General features: G+C 37.9%; 1 protein-coding gene across 1 annotated transcript in view; it reads right to left on the bottom strand.

Moving 5' to 3' along the window:
* DSCAM (DS cell adhesion molecule) overlaps positions 1–27736 on the bottom strand; it is a 703505-nt gene that overhangs the window by 289846 nt on the left and 385923 nt on the right. The window contains exons 7-8 of the mRNA XM_023193411.2: positions 19860–20156; positions 18841–19116 (exon numbers count right to left, since the gene is read on the bottom strand). Coding sequence (XP_023049179.2) covers positions 18841–19116; positions 19860–20156 — 573 coding nt within the window. The remainder of the gene's footprint in view (positions 1–18840; positions 19117–19859; positions 20157–27736) is intronic.

The raw sequence follows: 27736 nt of genomic DNA, 5'->3' as shown, positions 1-27736 counted from the left end.
TTAAATCACAAGACCTATTTGTCAATCATGTCAATTCTTTCTTCACTGCTTAAGTTGCCTTGCTTGCATCAGCTGTGAGTTGCAAGTCTGCTGCATACAAATGCAAACAATTTTTAAAGCATCTGAAGTCTGATATTTTACATTCATAAGACATAAAATCGATGGCACAAAGTAACCCCACTGATTAGAAAACTTTTGCCATGATTTTGGGAAAGCTGTACCTCCTATTTGAGACACACTGATTACCTGATTAACGATATTGCCTAAATAAGGTAAATTATCTGAATCTTGTTGATGGTAAAAGCTTGTATATCATAGGAGCAGAAATCCTGAATACGACATGCATCGCTTTTGACATACCCTTTTTACAAGAAGTATGTAAATATCTGATAAAGGTCATTTATTACCAGGCTTGTGTATTTCACTCTAACATAATGGCGGGGGTCCTTTTTCTAGGCAGCTCAGAGCCATTGAATACTGTCAACTGTCAATTTTGACTCTTATTCTATCTAAACCCTTAACAAGAATATTAGATCAGACTAATATATTTCTGTGTTATGTCTCTTAAAATTAATTGTATATTCTTTTTCATGGGGGAAAATATTTTGATTTCTCATAGAGAAGAGGAGTATACTACATTGATAAAATCATGGGTGGGGCGCTCATCAATTTTGGGTGATAAGCAGTGTTATCTTCATCCAGTTTCTTTAACTCTGTGATTCTCTCTCTTCATGTGTAACAAGGTGATAATGAAACGCAGTTCATTACCAGCTTGCAATGAAATGGACAGCAAGTAGCTCTTCTGCACAGCCATAGGGCTATTTACTGTCCATTTCAGTGCAAGCTGTGACTCCAAAATGACGAGGCTGTAAGCAGGTGGGATTTTCTAGTCCAGGATATGCCTTCATGATCTCCTCATCCATGAGACTGGTTATTTCGTCAATTCCGATACTTTATATCATTCAGCTTTCCTAAATTTTAGATTACCCACCCAGTCTGATACAGTTCTCCACAATGCACACACAAGTAAACGGCTCCTCTACTCACTCTTGTTGTTCAAAACTCTTGCACAAAATTTATCACATTTACGACTCAAGTGAGTATAGTGATTTATGGACACACCCATTTTCTTAAGTAGAGCGACCCAGGAGGGCAGGAGATGTATCAAGTTTATCGTTTTTATTTCCCACAACTAGTGGGATAAATAGTGCCTTGTTCTTCCTTTTATTTTTTTTTTCTTTTCTTTTTTTTTTTTTAAAACGGAGTTTTCACTCTTCCTGCCTAGGCAGGAGTGCAGTGGCATGATCTCACCTCACTGCAATCTCCACCTCCCGGGTTCAAGTGATTCTCCTGCCTCAGTCTCCCAAGTAGCTGGGATTACAGGCACATGCCACCATGCTCAGCTAATTTTTTTTTTGTATTTTTAGTAGATACGGGATTTCACTATGTTGGCCAGGCTAGTCTCGAACTCCTGACCTCAGATGATCCACCTGCCTCAGCCTCCCAAAGTGCTGGGATTATAGGTGTGAGCCACCGAGCCCGGCCGCCTTGTTCATTTTGATTGAATAATGTTTTTTAGAAAAAAAACTTTCAGGGGTGATGATGAATGTATGTTTACACTCTGAACTTTAGACAATCCTGAATTCATTAAGAATGACTTAGTAAAGAGGATGGGGCAGACACATCCAGGACTTAACAATGACAACATGGCAGGAGCAAGAGAGAAGCTCCTCTTCATAGTCTTATTAGTCTAGGGGCCAAGGACTTCTTCTTCTTCTTCTTTTTTTAACTTTTAACTTTTTTAATACTTTAAAAGTTCTAGGGTACATGTGCACAACGTGCAGGCTTCTAACTACTGCGCCAACTCTCCCCTTTGCTGGCAAGGCCAGTTGGGGAGCTTGAGACAATATCTAGCCTTGTTTATTTAGCTATGGTCCTTGTGCCAACTCTGAATTGCTATGCGAGTTGGTTTCCCTGAGATAAGTGACTTCTGACCAGCAGCAGCCAGAGATGCACCTAGCTCAACATGACTTAGGCTGCTGGTCCTGTGACCTGCACCTGTTTTAGCAGGAAGGGCAGGAGGCCAAGATGCAGAGACGTATGATGAGCGTGTAATAAGATATTGCTGGAGCCGGTGGGTGCTAAAAGAAACCAGAGGCTGCATGGGTCACATCAACTTAGATTCCACTAGTTTCCCTTAGCCTCTCACTCCAAGCTCCCCGGGGGGTTCAATATGAGCTGATACTAACTGACATTGACGTAGGCAAAAAAGGCAAGAGTGAGCCAGCAGGGAATTCTTTGGCCCTGACTTCTGGGTGGGAAGGACAGGGAAGGACAAGGCATTGTCCTTGCAGTGTGGTGGAGATGACTTTTAGGATCTATCTTTAAGCTTTCCTTAAAGAACTGTGTCTTGGGCATATTTATAACAGCCCAAATCATAAAAAAACTTTAAAAAATGTTTCAAGTATATAGTTTTCTCTAGACACAGATTTGAAATACCGCATTTGAATTTCTGTGAATCAATGAAGTAGGAGTTTTGGGTGTATTTTGATACATTTCCATCTTTTGAATTATTTAAGGAGTACTGAAATGAGAAGTATACTCATTTAGGGGAGGAGTTATAAATAAAAACAGTAGACCAAAGTTTTCTCTGGCCACATTCTCCATTCTAAGAAAACATGTTCCCCATGGACAGAAAAAAATAACTGGACCCAATTATCCACGTCTTCCTTATTTTCAGAAAGTGTCAGGTCACTGAACCTGCTGTGACTTGGAGAAAACAAACAAGAAAGGCTAAATAATGTTCATGCATGTGTATATGGCACATTTTCTTTATCCATTCATCTACCAGTAGAAACTTAGGGTGCTTCCATGTCTTGGCTGTTGTGAATAGTGCTACAGTGAACGTGGGAGCGCAGGTACCCCCTGAACATACTGATTTCATTTCCTTTGATGATATATACCCACTAGTGGAATTACTGGATCATATGAATTTTTTTAAGGAAACTTCCTATTGTTTCTCATCATGGCTATACCAATTTACATTCCCACCAACAGTGTACAGGGTTCCATTTTCTCCATACAGTCTTGCCAACACTGTTATCTTTTGACTTTTTGACCACATAGCCATACTAACAACTAAATCATGCAGGCCAAGTTTCACAATTCTCACTCAGGGTGGGCACCAAGAGATTAAAGGTGGTACCAATACCCCATGGAATATTTTGCAGCCATAGAAAGGAAGGAGATCATGCCCTTTGCAGGGACATGGATGGAGCTGGAAGCCATTATCCTCCACAGACTAATGCAGGAAGAGGAAACCAAACACTGCATGTTCTCACTTATAAGTGGGAGCTGAACAATGAGAACACATGGACACAAGGAGAGGAAGAACACACAATGAGGCCTGCCTGTGAAAGCATGCGTAGGGGGAGGGAGAGTATCAGGAAAAATAGCTAATGCATGCTGGGCTTAATACGTAGGTGATGAATGAAATGAAATCACCTTAATACATAGGTGATGGGTTGACAGGTGCAGCATACCACCATGGGACACATTTACCTATGCGACAAACTTGTACATCTTGCACATGTATCTTGGAACTGAGAATTAAATGAAATAAAATAGAAGAACATTATGTCTGCTATAGTTACTGCTGTGATGAAAATCTTTCCCCATATTATATTATAATTTTTAACAATGGATTGAATTATTTTATTTCCTGGTATTATTTCATAATGCATATTGTTTTTCCTATGTATAATTATTCTTTATTTTACATAACAAAGATTCTAATATGGAAAATGCAGTACTAGTTTTGTTCAATTATTAGAACTACACAATATTTTTATAGTAAATGCGATTTGACATTATTTCTAAGTTAATTAAATGGGCAAGTAATATATTCTCTAAAATAATAAATTTTGTCACTGTGTTAGTCCGTTTTCACGCTGTGGATAAACACATACCCAAGACTGGGCAATTTACAAAAGAAAGACTTTAATTGGACTTACAGATCCACATGGCTGGGGGAGCCTCACAATCATGGCGGGAAGCAAGGAGAAGCAAGTCCCATCTTACATGGATGGCAGCAGGCAAAGAGAGAATGAGGAAGACGCAAAAGCAGAACCACCCGATAAAACGATCAGATCTCTTAAGATTTACTCACTACCATGAGAACAGTATAGGGGAAACTGCCCCCATGATTCAATGATCTCCGACCAGGTCCCTCCCACAACACGTGGGAATTATGGGAGTAAAATTCAAGATGAGATTTGGGTGACGACACAGCCAAACCCTGTCAGTCACCATCTCTGTTCATTTATGTGTATTTACTTTAAATGTTTAAAACATAGACAAGTACCCTATAAGAGTTTATGAGAATTCATAGACCCCATGGCAAAAGTTAATGAGGGTGAATATCACATTCACTTGAAGAATCATACCACACGTTACAAAATTGGATTATGAAATTGAAAACCGTAAATAAATAGTTCAACAATTCAGATGGAAAGGAATGTCTCTTACAAAACATACACTAATAGAACAATTGTTCCTCAGTGTCCAGACCTGGCCTTGTTCTTCCTTCTCTCTCCCTGATGGTCTCAGCACCTCCTTGGCCCCAGCTGTCAGCTCAATGCTGTTGACTCCTAATCTAAATTTTCAAACAAAAACTCCTTCTCAAGATTCATGCCTGCTTGTTCAGTAGTATGCCCATATCTTCATCTTGATGTCTCAGAAGCATCTCAAATTCCAAACCAAACATAGCAAGTTTCCCTTTAATCTAAGCTTCTTCAATTCTCTGCTCTTAGTAGTGATAGCAAAATCTTCTGGTTGCAAGAAGCTTCGAATAATAAAAGTGTTCCTAGTTGTGCATTTCTTTTTGTGTCCAGCTGCTGAGAGTGGGCTGCTATGTATTGTCTACTCCAATTCTCAACATGTCTTGTGTGTGGTTTCTCTTTTTCCAAACAGTACTATCACCTTTTTAATTACAACTCTTTCAATTGTGTCCTAACTGGTCATTCTTTTTTTTTTTTTTTTTTAATCTTTCTATGTTGTGATAAATCTTACACACCCCAACCAGATTAATGTTTCCAAAACATTGCTGCGAGCATTTCCCTTTGCTCCGCCACCTTTAGGATCCAGTAGGATGTGCTAACTCTCCAAGGCCTGGTCCTCTCTGTGCAGATGCAGACCTTCGCTTACTGGGGGAATCCTTTGTGTCAGCCATATGGGCTCTTGCATGTGAGCAACTGCACCTGACCCACCTCTGTCCCCACGCCCTGTCCGAGCCCCATTCTCACTCCGATCATCTTATAATGGCAAAACTACACTAAATTGTTTCCTGCGTTTGGAAATCACTTCAGGCTCTTGACCCTTTTGAGATTCAACTCAGCCTTTCTTGGACATTCTTTTTTGGCTCCTTAAGACTTCTCAGCCTACCCTATGCCCAGAATTGGCTAAATGTCCACTTCCTCTGTTCCTAAAACACATACTGCACATTTCTCTGATGGTATTGTGTTGATGTCCGCATTTCTCTTTTTTGTCTCCCTGCTGTTCTCCTGCGCCAGGTGTCATGGCTGCTGCTTCAAACCCTCTGCTGCCCCTCACCCAGGACATTTGCTGTTTCCTGCCGTGTGTTGCCATCATTTGTCTGTGGGGTCTACCAAAGACCCCAACACTTTGCTGGCAGTGATCATCCTATTATTACTTGATCTTATTAACAGCAGATGCACAAGTATTACCTGAACAAATTTTTAAAAACCTCTTAGGACTCACAAAACTAAGAGATTTTTTGAGTTGAAACTTGTTCTGATGACAAAGGTCCAGTTGAGCTACGAACTACACCACAATATACTATGACATACTGTAACATTTCTCATTTCTAATTTGAAATATTGGACTCATGTCATTATAGAAAGTAGGAGCAATTTTTTTTTTGAGACATAATTGGTTCAAGCAATTCTCCTGCCTCAGACTCCCGAGTAGCTGGGACTACAGGTGCCTGCCACCACACCTGGCTAAGTTTTGTATTTTTGGTAGAGACAGGGTTTCACCATGTTGGCCAGGCTGGTCTCAAACTCCTAACCTTAGTTGATCCACCCACCTCGGCCTCCCAAAGTGCTGGGATTACAGGTGTGAGCTACCATGCCCGGCCAGTGGGAGCAATTTAATGAAAAAAAGTGTTTGGGAAAAGGTGTTTAAGATGCACATCTATAGCCATTTGACATCTATGTAAGTGGGAGGAGTTGCACTGACCAGATTGCTTTCAAGAAAGGACATGTTACCACCAATTCAGGGGGTGATGTCATTTGGAAGTTATTGGCCACCTCAGAGATTGTCTCAGCTGCAGAGGCCCACTTCACCCAAAGACAGGCTCTTTTTGGAGTGTCCTCAATCCAGTGATTGATTGAGGAGCAATTCTGCCCAAACTCAGGACAATCCTGAAGGACTGTTCTTGCTCCAGAGTTCACTGTCATTCGCCTGCATCCCAGTTCACTCTTTCTTGGCCCGGTCCTTCTTCCTGTCCTTCCCTCCTTGGGTATTGGTCATAAGATACTCCCTGATAAACATCCTGCACACTAGCACCCATCTCAGAGTCGGCTTCTTGAAGAACCCAACCACAACAGTTTGTTTCATCTACAGCAAAAATGCATGCACCATTAATAACAAAACCAGGTCTGTGTGTGACACTGCCTCTATATACTTCAATCATCCATTCATATTACTTGAACTCATCTGAGACTGTGAATAGGAGAGAGTTAGTGCTGAGTTCTCTTTCAATTATACCCCTCTATACATGATGAACAGTATCTTGTTATTTTCCCTCAGAGCAAGCAAAAGACAGAAGAATAAAAAAGAAGCAAGGGAAAAAGTTAAAAAGATTAATTTTAAAGTAGTTGCTCACGAACCTAAAAAAATAAGCTGTGTTTGTTTGGTTGCTTTTGCTCATTCAGCTGGCCCAAGTTCAGCTAGGGTTCTGAGCAAAAATTCAGTTGTTATCTCTGATATTTGGAATATATCGGGGACAAGAGTAGCTAACTTTTCTACAATGATTTTAAACAAAGTAGTTCTTCTACAGGATGCTTATTTTAGACTGCTAGATTGTGAAAAGAGGTAAAGAGTCATAAATATAACAACATAAAGAGTAAGGGAGCTGGGTGCAGTGGCTCATGCCTATAATCCCAGCACTTTTGGAGGCTGAGGTGGGAGGATCGCCTGAGGTAAGGAGTTTGAGACCAGCCTGGCCAACAAAGCGAAACCCCATCTCTGCTAAAAATACAAAAATTAGCTGGGGATGGTGGCTCACCCCTGTAATCCCAGTTACTTGGGAGGCTGAGGTGGGAGAATTGCTTGAACCCAGGAAGCAGAGGTTGCAGTGAGCTGAGATTATGCCATTACATTCCAGCCTGGGCAACAAGAGTGAAACTCTGTCTTAAAAAAAAAAAAAAAAAAAAAAAAGGAGAGAGAGAAACAGAAGGAAATAAAAGGAAGGCAAATAACTTTTTTCCTAAAAGTTGTTTAAAATTATTAAGTAAGTCCAAGGGAGGAAAAAAAACCCAAAATGTTTTAGGAACAAGAAAAAGACATCCCAAGGCATAAAGTAGCATTATAATAAAGAGAAACACAAAAGATGCAAGTTGGATACAAAAAAGGCAAAAATAAAGTACTTGAAATTTGGGGGTGTAAAAGAGTAAAACAAGCTCTGAGAAGCATGGCAGTGTCTCCTTCCAAAGCACTTTCTAGAAAAATGGATGCCCTGCAATATTGTCAACCAGATACCTGAAGGGGAATGTGGTGGAAAGAACTGGATAATTTCTTGGGGTCATTTTAGTCTTCAATCATATGAAATGTCTCTTTAAACTTATTTTTATGGAGTGTATTGTAAAGTCATAATCATATTATGTTGAGATAGTTTCTTTAAAGAATAAAATGACCAAGAACTTAAAAACTCATGACAACTTCTATACGTGAACAACTGGAGTCACCATGGTCCAAGGAGGATGATAGGTTATGTTTCCCCTGGTTGACAGCAGTAATAGCTTCATACAGGAGACTGTAATAAAACTGTGTTACTTTTTTGCATCTTTGATATGAAAAGAAAAACCATTTGAATCAACATGGCATCAAGGACATGAAACATATCTCAAGTTTTACTTATTTAGTTAGAGAAAAGTATCATCTAGATGAGGTGCAATTATTTCATTTTTGTTTATAAGGACTTTTGATGGAAGTAAAGCCATGTGACCCCAACCAGAGGTGATGACAACCAGGCTTAACAGAAGTAAACAAGATTCATAAAATCACTGGTATTCATTTTAAAACTTAGCTTATTTTTCCAATAGTTTCTTTATGAGGATTGTTAGTAATAGCAGATTATTTACTTGAGAAGTATTTTTCATGACTTTGGCTTACAAAAGGTCATTGCTCCTGAGAAGCTTGGTTATTAATAATAACTGACTTGAAGAGGCTGCATTTTTTAGTAAAGTGCGGAAATATGTTACAGTGAGACAAGGGTATAAAAAGGTAGTTAATACATTTCACAGAACAAAGACTGCCTCTGACAACACCATCATGGTATCTTGGTAGATGGAGAGAAGAAGGAAATATGGGTCACTTAATAAATATTGGGATAACTGACTCAATATAGATAGAATATAAAGTGGACCCCACCTTAATTATATCTGTGAACCTCAGTGGGGTTTGAGGGCCTAAATGCAAACAGTAAAAATATAGACACAGAACAAATACAGAAAAAAATAAGAATGCATCTTCATGAGCTCATGAATTTCTTAAACAAGGTCCAAATGAAGACAAGGGCAAAGTTAGGAGACAAGAGCACACAATGGGTCTTTTCAGTAAATGGCGTTGGGAAAACTAGATATCCACAAGCAGAAAAATGGAATTAGGTCATTATCTCTAATTTATGGTGTCTCTAATGCCATATACACAATTAAACTCAAACTGGATTAAAGACTTAATGGAAGGGCCTAAACTATGAAATTAGTAGGAGAAAATCTCCCTAACATTGCTCTAGGCAATGACTTTTGGTTATTACCCCAAAAGCATGGACAACAAATACAAGAATAGAACAATGGGATTACATCAAACTAAAAAAACTTCCGCACGTCAAAGGAAATCAATCACCAGAGTGAATGAAGTGACAACCTATATAGAGAAGGAGACAATATATTTGCAAACCATGCATCCGATAAAAGGTTACTATCCAAAATATATGAAGGATTCAAACAATGCAATAGCAAGAAAACAATCTGATTTGAAAATAGGCACATTCAATGAAGCTATTAAAAAATGGGCAATGAACCTGAATAAACATTTCTCAAAAGAAGACGTACAAATGGCTAACAGGTCTATAAAAAAAATGCTCAACATCACTAGTTATCAGGGAAACGCAAACTAAAAAACCAAAATGAGGTATCATCTCACACATGTTAGAATGGCTATTATCAAAAACACGAAAAAAACAAACATCAGTGAGCATATGGAGAAAAGAGAAGCTTTGTATTGCATTGATAGAAAAGGAAGTTACTATACTCACTATAGAAAACAATATGGAGCTTCCTCAAAAAAATTAAAAATAGAACCATCATATTTTCTAGCAATGCCATTACTGGGTATATACGAAAAGGATATGAAATCAGTATGTTGAAGAGATATCTACACTTCCATGTTCATTGTGGCATTGTCTACAATACCCAAGATATGGAATCAAGTGGCTAAGTGGTCACCAGCAGATGAATGGATTAAAAAATACGTGGTATACATATACAATGGTTACCAAAAAAAGGGACGAGTTAAAATAAAACAACTGTAATCCCAGCACTTTGGGAGGCCAAGGCGGGCAGATCACGAAGTCAAGAGATTGAGACCATCCTGGTCAACATGGTGAAACCTCATCTCTACTAAAAATACAAAAATTAGCTACGGGTAGTGGTGCATGCCTGTAATCCCAGCTACTTGGGAGGCTGAGGCAGGAGAATTGCTTGAACCCAGGAGGCAGAGGATGCAGTGAGCCGAGATTGCGCCACTGCACTCCAGCCTAATGACAGAGCAAGACTGTCTCAAAATAAATAAAGAAATAATAAAAATAAAAAATAAAACAAAATAAGGACCTTCAGCCTTAAGACTACTCAACCTTAAGAAAGAGTGAACTGTAGCCCTTTGTGACAATACGGATGAAGTGGAGAACGTTACATGAAGTGAAATAAGCCAGGCACATAAAGGCAAATACCACATCATCTAACTCATATGTGCAATCTAACAAGGTTGATCTTATAGAACGGAGAATGGTTGTGGTTCCTAAGGGCTGGAGTTACTGGCGAGATGTGGGTCAAAGGACACAAAATTTCAGGAGGAAAAGTCCAAGAGATCTATTGTACAACATGGTGACTGCAGCTAATAATTTATTGTATTCTTGAAAAATGCTGACAGTGAATGTAAAGTGTTCTCACCACAAACATGATAACTGTGTGAGGCAACGTATATGTTAATTGATCGGATTTAGTCCTTCCACAATGGACATATATTTCAAAACATTACACTATACACAGGAAATACATATTATCTTATTTAAAATGTAAATAAACACATATCATTTTACTTATAATGTAAAAAATCATATATATGCATTTAAAATCAATATATAATACATGCAATATATAAAATATATTTATGCATATATTTATATAATAAACACAAAATATATATATTTATTATATGACTACATTTTATATAATAAATTATATATATTTATTATAGACATATATTTATATATAGTAAATATATATTATACATATATATAGCATTCTTTGATATTGAAACCAATCCTACACACTGTCTTTTTTTCCCTCTAATTAGGGTAAAGTAATTTGAGATACTGCTTATAAAACACTTAATAAAATGCTATATTTTAAAGAAAGGTACCTGCTTTGATTTCTAGAATAGAGGAATTGTAAGTCATTCTACCTCCAGGACAAACCTGTCTGAAGGAAACCACAGAGGCTGAGTCCTGCGCTCAGATATCGTACCTTTCTCTTCCGCAGACACTTAAGAGCATAAATCCCCAGGGTAGCTGAGTAAATGCACGCATTTAAGCGCATTGAAGCATGAGTGCTTTCTTGCATCATTTAAAAAAGGGAGGACAGCGAAAGTTCCCACTTCACTAGTTTTCTTTTCTTGCATTAGGGTATTAAATTAAAAAGAGAACTTAAATTCTCATTTTAAATAATAAATTAACATAAAAGGATTACATATTTAATACATTACCATTCTATTTTTCCCCAGGTCTATATTTCTCCTGTATTATCCATAAGAGAAGCTCTGCAATTCCCAAGTCGTTGTTGAAAATAAATACGAAAAAGTTGTGGATGACTGCAGTGTATGGCTACACACAAAAGACCCCAGCAAACTGGAGCCTAAGTTAACCATTGCTCCACTTTAATGAGGAACTAAAATAGAAAAATAACCTCAAAATGCTGTCCTTTCCATAAACAATATTGTAAGTAACTCCAGTATCTAAAGAGATAGCAGGAGAAAGTGGAAGAAAGCGACAGATTAACAATGAAAGACCTTTCCTTGCTGACAGAGTTGGGTTTGGAATTCGGTGGAAGTTGATAGTGCCAAGGTTGGAACAGCTAATGAGCAAATGTCTGAAAGCGGGAGTTGGGGGAACTGCCAAGGCTATTTCTGTGCACAAAGCTGTCCCTTCCCTAGGCCAGATGACATTTGTTGTCAGCCCTTGAAGAATGATGCCATTAGAAGACGGCATCCCCAGCCGCTCACCTCGAGTGGAAGGTGAGCCGACAAACTCACAGCACTATTTTTAACTCAGCATTCATTTCCCCACTTGCACCAACAGCAATCCAGCAAGACGTTATGGTGACAGACGAGACGCAGCATAGGACAAAAAGCTGCATGGAAGCAGGATTTTAACATCAACATGTGCAGAGCAGTGTTCCTGTTGGGCTACGGTACACAAAGTGCCACCAACACAAGAGCTGGAAACCCTGGCAATGACATCTAATTCTCCCTTCGATTTGAAGGAGGACAGGGTAAAAAAAAAATTGTGGTACATTAAAATGGGAAATTGCCACAAATATAGACACTGAATGAAACATGTAAAAGTGGATGTTTCTGGTTGTTCTCTGCATTCCTAGCATGGCCATTTCATCTCACTACTGGCAAACATTAACTTTTAAAAATCCTTATAAAATATAACTCTGAAAGCTTGGTGCTTCTTAGACATTTATTTACCTGTAATTTTAACTATCTTTCTCTATGAATTTTAGTCTGCTTTCCTGTCTATTGTTTTAAATCCCCAAGGTCTGAAGCCAGAATGGTGATACACAGGCACTTTAGACCAATCCCATCATCCAAAGGCTTTCCCCAAGGCACTCAGGTGCCACATCACTGCTCTCAGCCCCTCCATCTCCAAAGCAAAAGCTTCTGGAGTCATTTCTCATTCGGACCTGCCCTCTTTCACCAAAGCCATTCTCTGCTTTTCCTCTCTCCAATTCAACAAATTCTCTCTCTCTTAAATTAGTCCCTCAATATCTTTTGTCCTACATTTTAACATGTTGTCTGTCTTGACTTTTAAAATAGCTTTATTCCAGGGCCCTTTGTATTCATTTCTCCCCACCCCTACCCCGGTTTCCCACTGCAATATGAATTATTTTTCTGGGAGTCACCATGGGGTTGTGTTGGAATCAAAACATCTGCGTTTGAGTCTTGAATGTATTACTGGAAGACTGCACAGCCTCATCTCTCTTCTATTCTTTCCCTGATTACGCTTTATCTACATTACAGAGTCACTGTATTAATTAAGGTGACACAGATGAAAGTATTTTGTAAACTACAAAGTTTTATATAAATATAAATAGAAGGTGACATTCTTATCCCGCAGTCAATTAACTTTCCTGGCAGTGTTGATCCCCAGCAATTAGAACACTCAATTAAGCACCGTTCAAGTTCAATGTGGCACCTAAAATGGGAAAGACAAAGCTTAAAAATGTGTTAAATATAAATCTGCTTGTTAAATTGAAATGAAGTGAAAGAAGAGACTTGGACTATTACTTCCGCCTATATGTTTGAGGGCAGCAAACATGCACTTCTGGATAGTTACATGTATTTCAGAACCACTTAAGCTTCAACCACCATCAATAATAAGCATGTTGTTTATATCAATCTTTGAAATTTAAAAAATTTATTGCAGGTATATGCCCTAAAATAAGCAAAGGGTTATGACTACTATCAAAAAAAGACATGATGAAAAAATAGTATTGTTTCCAAATATCATCTAAACAGATATGCACATACTCTCCGCTATATCCAGTATTTAAAATGAACCTCCTGGAGGCAAGATAACAGGAATTTGGTTTCACTGTTGGCAGCAATATTGCTGGGATCAACTGGGTCACTTCTACTTCCCAAGGAAGCCAACTTTTAAGGCTTCAGGTTTGCTCTTCCAAAATTAGCTGGGTGAAATAGTCACCGTGTGGTCTCCCAGGAAAGGCAGTGGAGCTGCATTTACATGAAAAGACTAAGAAAGTCTTTCAATCCTAACCCACAGGGAGAGCCAAAATTCTAAGTCCTTTCCTAAAATTTAGCTGATTTCTTATTTTCCTCCCCTAATACTCGGTTGTGAATTTTTAAAAAGCCTTGATGAACTACAATCCTGACCACTGGAGTATAATTTAATTTACATATTAATATTTCTTTTTAAAACATTTTATTTGTTGATTTATTATTATTATTATTATTATTATTATTATTATTATTATTATTATCATTTTTGAGACAGAGTCTTGCTCTGTCACCCAGTCTGGAGTGCAGTGGTGCTATCTTGGCTCACTGCAACCTCCACCTCCTGGGTTCAAGATATCCTCCCTCCTCATCCACCCGAGTAGCTAGGATTACAGGTGCGTGCCACCATGCCTGGCTACTTTTTGTATTTTTAGTAGAGACCGGGTTTTGCTATGGTGGCCAGGCTAATCTTGAACTCCTGGCCTCAAGTGATCCTCCTGCCTCCGTCTCCCAAAGCGCTGAGATTAAAAAATTTTACAACGTAAATTTAAATGTTCAGAAGTCAATTTGTTTACCCTTCTAAGTTCTGAGTAAAGGCTAAGATTGTGAATAGGGTATAATTGTTACTGTGTTTTGGAAGGAGTTCACGGCAGCCTCGCACTCCTGGCCTCAAGCCAATTTCCTGTCTCAGTCTCTGGAGTAGCTGGAACTACAGTTGCGTACCACATCACCCCTAGGCCTCCCAAGTAGCTGGGATTACAGCAGTGTGCCTCTGCACTTGGCTGCTGAAGCAAAGGTAATTTGGGTTCTTGCACCTTGCAACCAATAGGGTCATAGTCAATACATGGATCTGTGCCAATCTAGGAAATCTAAAAAGAGATAAACTTACATTTCAAACAATCCTTGTTTGAATTTTTGTCGGACTTTATCTTTGGATATTTGGTGAAAGGTTCTAATGTGAGCCTGACTGGGGGCTGGGGCAGCCTGTCCATACGAAGTTAAAACCTGCAGTGTGGTGCACGAAGTCCCATGAGGGTCCCACCCACGCTGTGGTGTTGAGCATCATCTGTTCACTGATGTCCCCAGATCTGCAGCCTGGATTCCTGAACTCTACTCTCCCATATCTAATTTCCTACTGAGAGCATCCACTTACTTGTTTAGTGTGTATTTCAATCTCAACACATCGATAACTAGACTCCTCATCATCTTCCTTAAACTGGTCCACTGCATCTTCTGCTCACTCAGTAGAAAGCAATGCCATTCTTCCTGATACTCAGGTCAGAAGCCTGACCTGATTCTTGATGTCTTTATTTTCCTCAAACCTGTATCCAACCACTAGGAAAACCGACTGAACAAGACCTTCGACATAGATCTAGAGTCTGTCTTCTACCCATCACCTCCTCTGCTCTCCCCCACCACCATCTCTCACTTGGATTCACTTTCCAACAGGTCATTCTACTTGCTCCCTTTCCCTGCATAGACGATTCTCAGCACAGGAATCAGATGCATCCCTATTCTTCTTTTTTAGAGATGGGGTCTCACTATGTTGCCCAGGTTGGAGTGCAGTGGCTATTCAAAGGTACAAATACAGTGCACCACAACCTCAAACTACTGGACTCAAAGTACTCTCCTGTCTCAGCCTCTGGAGTAGCTGGGACTACAGGCTTGTCCTACCATACCTGGCTAAAAGCATCCTTTTAAAACCTTAGTCTGGCCATGTGACTTTTCTGTTTAAAGTTATACAGTAAAGCCCCCATCTCACGCAGCAGAAAACCCCATGTCCTGAAAACCGAAGTCCTGATCTAGAAAGTCCCCCATGAAAAGGTTCTGCTCCTTCTGACTCAGGACCTCTTAGCGTTTTCTTGTTCAGTTGGCTCCCGCCACACCAGCCTTTCTGTTATTCCTCAAGCTTGGCAGGCAAACTCTAAACATCGTGGTTCTATCTCTTCTCTTTACCTATGAACTGTCTCAAACCCCTCCACATCTTTGCTCAAAGTCTCACTTTTTCAAGGCAGCTTTTCCTGACTATTCTGATAAATTTTGCAAGCCTCAAATCCCAACAACTGCCATTTCTTTCCAGGCAATAAAATACCACATAAAATAATATTTTCCTTCCTATGTTTGCAAGTACTTGCAAAGGAGCTGACAAGTTTTATACTATATGATATGTGTTTAGAAGAAAAGAAGCTGCTGAAGACAAAATTACTCAATAGAATTATTTCCTAAAATCATAAATATATTGTTTATAAGAGACAATAAATTATTCTTTTGGCCATAAGCTAGTTTGAATTGGTTTCTGTCACTTCAAAAGAATCAAGATGAATACACTGATTTATAATGATCTGGCAAATTTAAAGAGCAAAAGTTAATGATTCAAGGAGCTTTTGTTTACATTTATGTCTCTTAAAATTACATTAAAATATTATACCTATTTATTCAATGGACATACTTCTGGAAATTTTTCTTGAAAAAAGAATCTTAAAATCAGACAAAGGCCAATGCATAAAGAAGTTCATTTGATACCTTATTTGTAATGGTCAAATATTAGAAATAAACTCAAATTTTAGCACTGTATTAGATGTTTTCAAAATGTAGCTCACAGACCTGTAGGGATCCCTGAGACCATTTTAGGTGATTTCTAAGAAGAAAATCATTTTCATGACAATGCTGAGGTGCTGTTTGCCTTTCTCATGGTGTTGATATTTGCACCGTTGGAGAAAAAGCCATGGTGGGTGGGACTGCTGAGCCTTACCATGAATCCCAGCAGTGACACTAACAGGATGACTATTCATTGTACTGTTTACCAACGCATAGTCTGAGTTGGTTTTTTAAAAATGCCAGATTCGTTTACAGACACTTAATGAAACAAGAAAAATAACAGCTTTATTACATTTTTACCCTAAAGCTCATGTTATTTTTAATGCTGTATGTCCTATGTAATAAAATAGGAAGAAGGCACAGTGTTTCCTCTGCCTCCTGAGCAGCATGGGGCTGTCTTCTTCATGTCAGAGTATGTCTGACTCTGAATGTCATACTTCATGCCAGAGTATGTCTGTGCTTGCTTAAGTTGCAAATTCGAGCAGCTGCTTTTTTTCTTTTTCATGGGATTCCATTTCTTTCTTAAAAGAATGGCTACCTAAAAACAATGGTTATGCAGTCTTTTCTATTTGTCAAACAATTTCTTACAGAAAAATGAGCCCATCACTCCTACGATTACAATTGATGGTGTTTATTATAAATAATAAAATTGAATCTTTCAAGAAAGAATAGAATTTTAGAAATTTACTTGTGTCCATCAGCATGAACTTGACAGTTTACTTGAAGACTTCCTGATGAGATCATGGTAATGTTAGTAGTTGTGATATTTTGATATTGTATAACAAATTGTATCAACATTTGGAAGATCTGCATAACACGGTGAACCAATTACTTCCAAATGATCAACTTTTTATGTTACAAAATCATGTGTGGGTAAAACATTCCTTCCAAGGGTATGACAGAGCAGTGAATTTTAAGATAGCAGAGTACAGGCCGGGCACAGTGGCTCACACCTGTAATCCCACCACTTTGGGAGGCCGAGGCGGGTGGATCACGAGGTCAGGAGATTGAGACCATCCTGGCTAACATGGTGAAACCCCGTCTCTACTAAAAATACAAAAAAGCTGGGCGTGGTGGCAGGCGCCTGTAGCAGGAGAATGGTGTGAACCCAGAAGGCGGAGCTTGCAGTGAGCCGAGATCGCACCAGTGCACTCCAGCCTGGGCGACACAGCGAGACTCTGTCTCAAAAAAATAAAATGAAAAAAGATGGCAGAGTACAGAAAATGTGTTGATATGGCATCTGACTATTGTAATGAACCATTAAGATACTGCCATGTTTTAATTCTCTGCATAGTATGGAGTACCATTAGGTGTTTTCTGGTTTATTCACTTGTTTTATTTGTTTATTGTTTCTCTCTCCTGACTGAGAAGAGAGTCAATGAGGGGAAGGACTTTGCAGACCTTTTTCATTACTGCATTCCTCCTGTCTAGAGTAGTGCCTGGCATGAAGCAGATGTTCTGTAAATGAGGATTACAGAATAAACACAACCACAAAACGAACGTTTATGCAGCTATTACCAGCCTGGTTTACCAAGAATATCTAGTGATTTGAGGAAATTCTCAAGGTACATGGTTATTAAAAACCAATTTATAATTATGTGCAGGCATATCTAATATACAATACACAATACATATTGTACAATATATAATGTATGCAACATATATATGCCCCATAATAATAACATACATATATTATTATTTTCGTGTGTGTGTGTGTTTGTAGGTGTTCTCAAAAAAGTAAAACTCACAGGGTGGGTGGGAAAAGAAGGTTGGGGAAGACCACAGGAAACCTATGCAACCTTGTAACAAGGGCAACTAAAAGCCAATTATTGGTACTTGGGGAGATATATTGGATAGCTCAGGAAGGCAGTTTAGTGTGGCTGGAAGCAACACCCACAGGTTTTGGAAATAGTTTTGTAACATATTGGTTCTATTCCTAGGACCTACCTCAGGTAGATTCTTTACATAATTGAAACAATTTTATTTCATATTGAGCTCAGGAAACTGACTTGGAGAATAGAAGAAATGAGTCTTTCTAAGGTTCTGCCACTACAAAGCTGTGTATCCTTGGATGAGTCTGATCACCTTATTGATTTTTCTGGTAAGGAAACTGTAGTTGAAATGCAGGATCTCTAAATATCATCCTGACGGGTAGATTCCACAACAGTCCATGACATGATGCAAAGAATAATTTAATGAGAAAAACGCTCTGTGGAATCCGTTAAACATATAATTTCTATGTTGTTGCTTTGACCTGCTCATCTACAGAAGATAAGACGTTTGTTTGGAGTCCTCATCCAATACAGAAAATCCCTTCCAGTTACATTCTAATAGACCTTGCTTTTAGCAGGTTTGAGGAAAAGAAAGTTATCTATTTAAAAATTATCTGAAAGACGACTAGATAACCAAGCCAATGATGTGCTCCTTTTTTTTTTTTTTTCTGTTGTAATGTTAACAACACATGCCCTCTGGAAAACCAAGCCAAAATTCCACCTGGAGAGAAAATTAGATCAACTAGAGGTCCTGTGAAGATTCAGTCAGTAGTAAAGAGGACATCTCATGTTCTCTGTCATTCTTCACCCTGTACAATTATCCTGCTCTAAATAAGCAGATCTTAGATTACCCGACTTCAAATCATTGGTCTGGGAAGTAGTCGGGCTTTGGAATGAGATGTGTGGGAACCGGAAGAACTGGGCTTACCTTTCACGGTCACGTGGACGCTCTGGCTGGTGGAGAGTTGTGGTTGAACCAACACGTTGCACGTGTACTCCCCCTCGTCCACTTCCTTTTGCACATCCGAAAGTTTAAGAGTTCCATTGTTCTCAAATGCCACTTGGCGGTGGTTGAAAGGAAGCAGGTTAGAGTTCTTGTACCATTTAATGGAGTAATACGGGTAGCCAATCACACGACAGTGAATATATGTGTCCCGTCCCGCTATTGCTGTGATGTTTTTCATTGGTCGAATGCTTGCAGGCCCTGGAGAGACACAAAGAAACTCTTGAAAATAATTTAAGGGTACATCTCATGTGGGGAAATGGGGACGCTCTTCCTTGAGTTAAAAATGTAGATTCTATTCATGTAAGCACATCTTTTTCAGTTAAACAAATATTTTTGCATGTGGCATTTTCTACAAAGAAGGTTTTTCTTTCCTTTTCTTAAATTCAAATGAATTGAATGTTAAATACTTTATCTGCTACTTCTATGAAAATGTTTTGAATTAAAAATTACAAGATAAAAGGCAATTTAATTAACAGAAAGCAACTAGTCTACACTGGACAATCATGCACTTTTGGTGAAAATACTGGCAGCCATTGATCAATTGTTTAACTCTCTCTGTAAAATCCAGGATGACAATGGAGGTTACGCCACGTTGCAGCATGAATGTAAGTTTAATACCATGTACATGAAGGTTTACCATGAATGTGGAAGAACCGAAGAGAAGGAGAAGGGAAAGGGCATGCAGAGCATAAACCAGGAAAGGAAACATCAGGTGAACGGATCTAGAGTAAAAAAGAACAAGCTGACTACAGAAACCGAAATGCCATTTCCAACATTAACCCAGTCAGTGCCATTCCTGAGTAGGAAGGAGAGGGTAGGAAATGGAAAGCAACAGTTAATCCGCTCTGGCATTCCAACACCCAGCTCGGTGCATGCAGAAATCTTCTTCTCCACTACAATGAGTTATGTGTGTTTTTTTGAGGAGCTGATTTGACAAGCACCTCTTACGTTTATTCGAGCCTGGTACAGGACGACTCCCGCCGAGTTGTTGGCAGTGCAGCGGTAGACTCCCCCGTCCCGGACCTGGGAGCTGGAGATGTTCAGGTAGCTGACCACGTTCCCCTCCGACGTGATCATCTGGCTGATGCGGTGACTGCCACCCTTGAGAATGGGGTCGTCGTCCAGCGTCCACGTGATCGTGGGCAAAGGTGTTCCCTTCACGTTGCACATAAGGGAAACCGGCTCTGCCGGACTCACCACCTTTTCACTAAAGGCAGAAATAATTTTGGGAGTTCCATCTGCAGGAAAACAAATTATGGAAGAAAGTGGCACATACAAATAATTAAAGAACTTCCAAGTACATTTCTTTAATGTCTAGGAGGTAGATGTCGTAGTTGTCCAACATTACCAAAAAGGTCTGGTTTTATTGATAAAGCAAAACGTTAATCAGAACAAGAGTTCACTATTTTCAAAACAGGTAAGCACAGCATTAGCAAGCTTTCATAAACTGTTGCTATATTTCCTGACTGACCTAAGAGGAATGGTAATACAACTCAGATGTTCGGGTTAAACAGTGACAGCTCCCAAGAAGACCCTAGTTTAAAACTGGTGTTTCCTCATACAAAGTTATAAACACAGGGAAAATCCGCACCTGCTCACCCCCACAAACGGTCACTTTATCTGTTAGGTTGGTGCAAGAGTGATTGCAAAAAGTAATGGCCAAAAACAGCAAATACTTTTGCACCAACCTAATACTTCCTCAAGGTATTTGGGTTTTTCTCACTAGGGAATTGTTTACAGGAATAAAGGAAACTATTGGGAGATTGATGATCTCATCTTCATCATTTTCTCATAAGACATCCTCTTTTACAGCTTTAATTACAAATGGTAACTGCATGCAAACTTCCATGAAGTCTCTGAGAATGGGCAGAAGCTAAATAAAGTTTGCATTAAATGCAATGTATTAAAAACCTCTAAAGATCCCTTAAGTAGGGTGGGTACTTAAGCATGTTTTAAATATCTCTAAAAGTAACTTAAGTAGGCTGGTCATAGACTTTAACATCCAACCTGGGACACTTTGGAGGCTGAAAGAGAAACGACTACTAATTATGCCAAGAGAACAGGCATGACCCAGAACTGTCGCAGGCAAACTAGGATCTTAATCTTAGAGAAGTCTCCATAGAAATTTTCAGTATGTTTACATAGATCAAATTTTCATATTCCATTATTTTTCTATCATCCATATGGGTTTTTTCTCTTACTGTATATAGTTACCAATGCATGTTTCTTTTATATATGTTTTTCCATTTATAAAAAGAAATACATGCATATTAAAGGAAATGTATGAAAATCAGAAGAGAAGTTACCAATAGGTCAGCCAGCCTCAGGCATACAAATCAACACTGTGACACATTTTTTCTAGGCATAAGTGGGTCATTTTGACATAATTGTAATCACATGCCACAGGATTTCTGAGTCTGGTAAGAGACCTTGCTGGAGGGGACATTTTTTATTTTTTAAAAGAATTTTTGTGTTCAATTAAATGGTTGTCCCACAACGAAAGATAAGAATGACTAGATTTTTTTTTTAGTTTTTAATTTTTATTATAAAAATATATCTCCATTTTTGAATATCTTTCTTCTTGAAAATTGGAAAGTATTATAAACAAAAACAAAGGAGGCAAGCAAAATTTAGGATAGCTTGCAATTCCATCACGGAAAGGCAACAGTTAATGGTTAATAGTTCCAAATATCCTTGAGGAAAGTGCCACTCATTTCCCCAAAACCTTAGGGCCTAGTTCTTGGCCGGGGAGGCCAGTTATGTAGGGTCTTCATGATGGTAGGGCTGTGCTGCAGCTCTTCCCTCCACCCCTCTACCATCTACTCCTTCCCAAATTCCTGAATCTCACTTACTCATTCCAGCTCATGTTTTAGGTGGCTGGAGAAGGCCCTGGAGTTTGTTTTCTCCAAGATATGCTCATAAGTAGCATATTGCAGTGTCCTTGGGTTGTAAGCATTTTGTCTCTTACTGTCAGAGATGCAAAAGAAAACTTTAAAATATTAACATGCAAAATCGACGCTTTTGTCTTTAACACACTGCAGACGTTGCCTCATCACATCCTGTGTTTAATTTTACGAAGAAGTTAGATGTCATCATGATTGCTATTCATTGTCTGTGATCAGTCGTTAATGCTTAGGAGTACTGGAGTTATTTCACGTGTCCTTCATAATTTCATGGTTTTTGTAAAATGTGTTTAGCTGTAGATTTCTTTTCACTCGATTTTACATTAAACTCTGAAAACTCATGGGTTTAGCAAAGTGTTCTTCGGTTATACTTCTCTTTTTCTAGGTAAATTTTACATACAGTGAAATATACAGATCTTAAGTGTACAGCTTAGTTTTGCTAAATATACACACCAGAGTAACCACCAAAACGATCAAGACATAAAACATTTCCATCACCAAAATTCCTTTCAATAAATATAATAAATATTTATTGAAATAAATATGGGCTCCTTTCAATAAATCCTCATCCAACATAGATCACTGCTGTGATTCCTCTTAGGATGTGCTGGTTTTGCCTGTGCTTCAGCTTAGAAGAAACATAATAATAGAGTACGCATGCTTTATACATGCATATATTTCATCATAACCAGAGTACACTTAGAATATAACTAGAAGATGTGACTTTGGAAGAGTACTATTATCTAACACACTGTCCACAGCAAAATTCTGTCTGTTGACCACTAATATCTTTCGTCACTGTTTTTTTCCAGTGCAGCCTGTGTCACCCATTATTTATGTTTCATGTCATTTCAGTCTCTTTTCATCTGGAATATTCTTCAGCCTCTTTTGTGTTTCTTGACTTTTATATTTTTGAAGAGTAATTTTGTAGTCAGTTGCTGAAATTGGGTTTGTCTCATATTTTCTCATAACTAAATGCAGGTTGTATATTTTTCCCAGAAATACCATGGAAGGCACGTGATTTATGTACCTATTGGCCATCCGTGTGTTTCCTTTAGTGAGTATCTGCTCAAATCTTTGGCCATTGTTATATTAGACTGTTTGCTTTTTTGTTCTTGACTTGTTGTGGAATAAAACAAATTTAAATCTTTAGGTATTTGAAACACAAGAAAATATATATATATAGTATCTATGTCAGATATCTTATAATGATCTATTTGTCAGATATCCTATAGAGATTATACATATCTGTCAACATATATATAGCACATATATTTGTGTGTGTATAAAATATTTTATCCCAGTCTGTGGTTGCCTTTATCTTTTCTTAATAATGTACTTGTGTTGACATTTAATGCTTTCTGTGTCCTAAGAAATTGTTACCTGTTTGCAAATCATGAAGAATTATTCTATGTTTTCTTGTAGAGACTGTATTGCTTTATACTTTATATTCAATTCTATATGGATAGCAACTTAATTCTGTGTGGATATGAAGTGTGATGTAGGGATTAATACTCATTCTTTGCCATACGTTTATTGAGTTGTTTCAGTGTTAATTTGTTGAAAAGGTACATGTGTGTGTGTGTGTGTGTGTGTGTGTTTTTTTTTTTTTTTTTTTTTTTTTTGAGACAGTGTCTCCCTCTTTTGTCCTTGGTGTGGCACAATCTTCCAAGTAGCTGGGACTGCAGGTGCACACCACTACACCTATTTTTCTTTTTTCTTTCCTTTTATTTTTTTTGTAGAGACGAAGTTTTGCCATGTTTCTCAGGCCAGCCTCAAACTCCTGGGCTAAAGGGATCTCCCTGCCTCAGCCTCCCAAAGCACTAGGATGACAGGCACAAGCTACCATGCCCTGGTTTTGCTTGAAATCACATTTATCATTTCACAGAGAATTGTTAACTTAAGAATATTTAGTTTTCTAAACCTTGAATATGGTATATCTTTTCAATTATTTAGGTTATTTCAATTTTATATTAGCAGAGTTTTGTATTTTTGTATGTTGAAATCTTTCACATTTGTTTTAAATATATTCCTATCTTATGTTTTATGTTATTGTAAATGAAAGTTTCAAAATACTAGTTTCCAATTGTTTGTTCTCAGTATACAGAAATAAAATTGCATTTTGTGTATTATTCTTATATCCAACGACTTTTTAAACTCACTTTTAGAAATTGCTTTATTGTTTCCTTGTCATATTCTTTGTAAACAACAATGCCTGTAATTAAGACAGCTGCAAATTTTCCCTTTCCAAACTCCATGTATTTTATTTCTACTCAAGTCTAACTAGGGCTGCTAGTATAATGTCGAATAGAAGTGGTGGATGTGGGCATCCTTGCCTTGGTCTCAATCTTAAATGAAAAACATTTAGTGTTTAACCAGTAAGTATGATTTTAGCTGTAGATTGTTCACAGATGCCACTTATCTGGTCAAGGATGCTCTCCAGAGTCTCCAGTTTGCTGGAGATTCTTTATGCTGAATGGATGCAAGTTTCATCAAATGATTTTTTCTGTATATATTGAGATAATCAATTGGATTTGCTCCCTTATTCTATTAATATAATCACTTACACAGATTAGATTTTTAATGTTCTTCCAATCTTGCATTTACAAGATAAGCTCCGTTTACACACACACACACATCTATATGTATATCTATGTGGGTGTATATGTTTTACATTACGTCTACTAAAAGTTAAAATTGCAGTACTTTATGTGAAATGTAAGAACCCTGCAACAAATAATTCTTCCCTTTTTGTTATTACATCTATTTATTATATTAACTCTATAACAAAGTGTTGGTATTGTATTGTATTGTACTTTTAGAGATGGAGTCTCACTCTGTCACCCAGGCTGGAGTGCAGTAGCAGGATCTCGGCTCACTGCAACCTCCACCTCCTGGGTTCAAGCTATTCTCCTGCTTCTGCCTGTAGTTGGAATTACAGGCACGTGCCACCACACCTGGCTAGTTTTTGTATTTTTAATAGAGACGGGATTTTGCCATGTTGGCCAGGCTGGTCTCAAACTCCTGACCTCAAATGAGCTGCCTATCTCTGCTTCCTAAAATGCTGGGATTACAGGTGTGAACCACAGCACATGGCCAAGAGTGGTAATTTTATAATGTTATAATCATCAATTGTTTAAAGAAATTAAAAAATAAAATACAATTTTGCTAAATATTTACTAATATGTTTACCATTTCTCATGGTATTTGTTCCTATAGCTATGTTTCCATTTTATGTTCCATTTCTGTTCCATGTTATCTATATCCTATAGATGTAGATGTAAGTGTATCCTATAAGTGTTCATTCTCTACATCCGGCATGACTTCATTTATCATTTCCTAATGTGCTGGGCTGCTGACATCATATTCTTTCACCTTTTTATTACTGAAAATATCTTTATATTGCCTTCATTTTTAAAGCCTGTTGTTGTTGGTTTTTTTGCTATAGAAGTCTACGTTGGCAGGGTTTGTGTCTTTGGTTTTCTCTTCAATATTTTAAAGATGTTGCTCCATTGTCTCCTGTCCTCCAAATATCTGATGAATCATCCACCATTTGTTCTTGATGTCCCCTTTATGTAATATTTTTCCTCCCTCAGATTTTTAAGTTTTTCTCTTTATCTTTGGTTTTCAGCAGCTTAACTCTGATGTACTGACATAGAATTTTCTTTGTGTTTATTTTTGGAGTGTGCTGAGTTTCTTAGATCTGCAACCTTACTTTTATGCCAAAGTTGATAAAACTAACGTCATTAACTCTTTGAATACTTTTTTCTTCCGCATTCCCTGTCTCCTCTTTTTCTGGGCCTCTAATCATATGCGTCTGCTAGGTTATCTGATGATGTCCTACTTGTCACTGAAGCTCTAATCATTTTCTTTGTGGTCTTCTTTCTCCCCATGCTTCAGATTGGATAATTTTCTAAGATTTATCTTCAAGTTCACAGATACTTTCTTCTTCCTTCTCTAATTTTGTATTAAAGCAAATATGGTGATTTTTTTCATTTCTATGGATTCTTTTGTACAGTTTCAATTTCTCTGTTGGTCTTTCCCATACGTTCACTCTTTCAGTCCATGTTTTCCTGTAAGTTACTGAACATATTTTAAATAGCAGCTGTAAAGTCCTTGTCTGTCAGTTCTAACGTCTGGGTCCTCTCATGATTTGTTTCTACTGCTTGCTTTGTCTTGTATCCTTTGGTTGCAGAGTCCTGTTCTTTGTATGTCTAATTATTCTTTTTATTGCACACTTGCACTGTCCCCCCCATTTTTGGAGTTCAGATGTGTCCTCAGTGGAAGAGGACACTCCCCAATTTGCTTTTGGTGTCTCTCAAGTGTCTATATATACTTTAGCTTTTCCCAAAGTTTCTTGTTTTTTATCATCTTGGGAGTTAGTCTGATATATGCTATTTTACCATTCCCAGAACTGGAAACCTTTATTATTCTTTTTAAAAAATCATTCCATTTTCCAGGTATTATGGTTTTATCCTGAGCCTATAGTTAGTAAATTCCATTTTATAGCCTCATAGGAAATATTCCCAGATTCTCCATTGTATCTATGGTCAGTCCTAGTTCATAGTGTTATGAATTATTTTTATTTTACTTTAATCCATCGCTATTTCAGTGAGAATAACTGGAGTATTTTTGTTTTCCACAGGAAATTAGCTAGACACTCTTTTAAAGCAGGTACTAGATATGTATTTGTAATTCCATTTCTGCTTTCTTTTGCTACATTAGCACTGTCATCTCTCAGAAGAGAAAAAAATAAAGTGAAGCTTCTTGTCCTGAATGGAAGCTGACATGCGACAAATAAATCCGCGAGTGTGCTGGCGGTGCTCCTCGGCCCCCTTTTTAGTTCAAGTGACAGCCTCTCTTGGAGATGAAAGCAGACATTATTTTCCCAGGGAGACCTGAGTGTCTTTGAAATCTTTCTTGCTGTCACTCTGATAACCTGAACTCTTCTGACATCATTATGGATTATCAATATGGTCTTTAGGTTTTCTTAGTTGCACGAAATGGCTGCCGAGGTAACTGGGCCTAGACAGGTAATCTCTCCCTTTTCTACAAAGAATCTAAAAATAGTGACTATGTAGGGACTAGAGTGCATCATCATTAGCAAACTGGTTCTGCACAAATTGACTACTTTCTTCACTTAATTATTATACGGAACACAGTGTCAGGCATTTAATGTGAATACCATGCTTTCAGCTAATTTCACCTCTGCTTTAAAAATCTCACTGTCTGCAATGAAACGACTGAATCAAAATAGGAATCTCATTGCTAAGCCTGCGACTTCTTAAAAAATTAGCTAAGGTTAAAAAAGAATAACAGAAATATGCTCTTATAATCAAGACATATTTAAACTTATTTTCATATATCAATGTGTTTTATTTGTTCTCCCTTTAGGCTATATCAAAATCATTTTATTATTTTAATCAACTGATATGAGATGAATTTTAAATTATATAGAAAGACATAATTTCCAACGAGACACACAAATACATAGATAGAAGCTAGTTGAATCATGTAGTGATAAATATATGTTGCCCGTGATAGCTTCTTTCTCTGGCTGACTGATAAGCTTGAAGATTTAGTATGCAGTAACCAGTAAAAAAAAAAAAAAAAAAAAAAAAAAAAGCAAACCGTATCACATACCTAAAACCTGTTATTATACCACAAAATAATTCCTCACAGACTTCATTTACTTAAATCTGTGAACATTTGGATGGATCTAGGGACAACTGCACCAAACAGATGCCATTTTTTCACTCCACCAACCACTGTATTGACATTTCGCTCTGCATTTTGAATCTGAAGTTGTACTTCTCCACTGGAGGCTATTGCCCACACCCCACCCAGCGAACACTTGGCAATGTCTGGAGACATTTTTGGTTGTAACAACTTGGAGGAAGATGCTCCTAGCATAC

This window comes from Piliocolobus tephrosceles, chromosome 19 (assembly GCF_002776525.5).
Source record: "Piliocolobus tephrosceles isolate RC106 chromosome 19, ASM277652v3, whole genome shotgun sequence".
NCBI lineage: Eukaryota > Metazoa > Chordata > Mammalia > Primates > Cercopithecidae > Piliocolobus > Piliocolobus tephrosceles.
The sequence above is the reverse complement of the archived record's forward strand: the minus strand, read 5'-3'. Positions and strand labels throughout refer to the sequence as shown.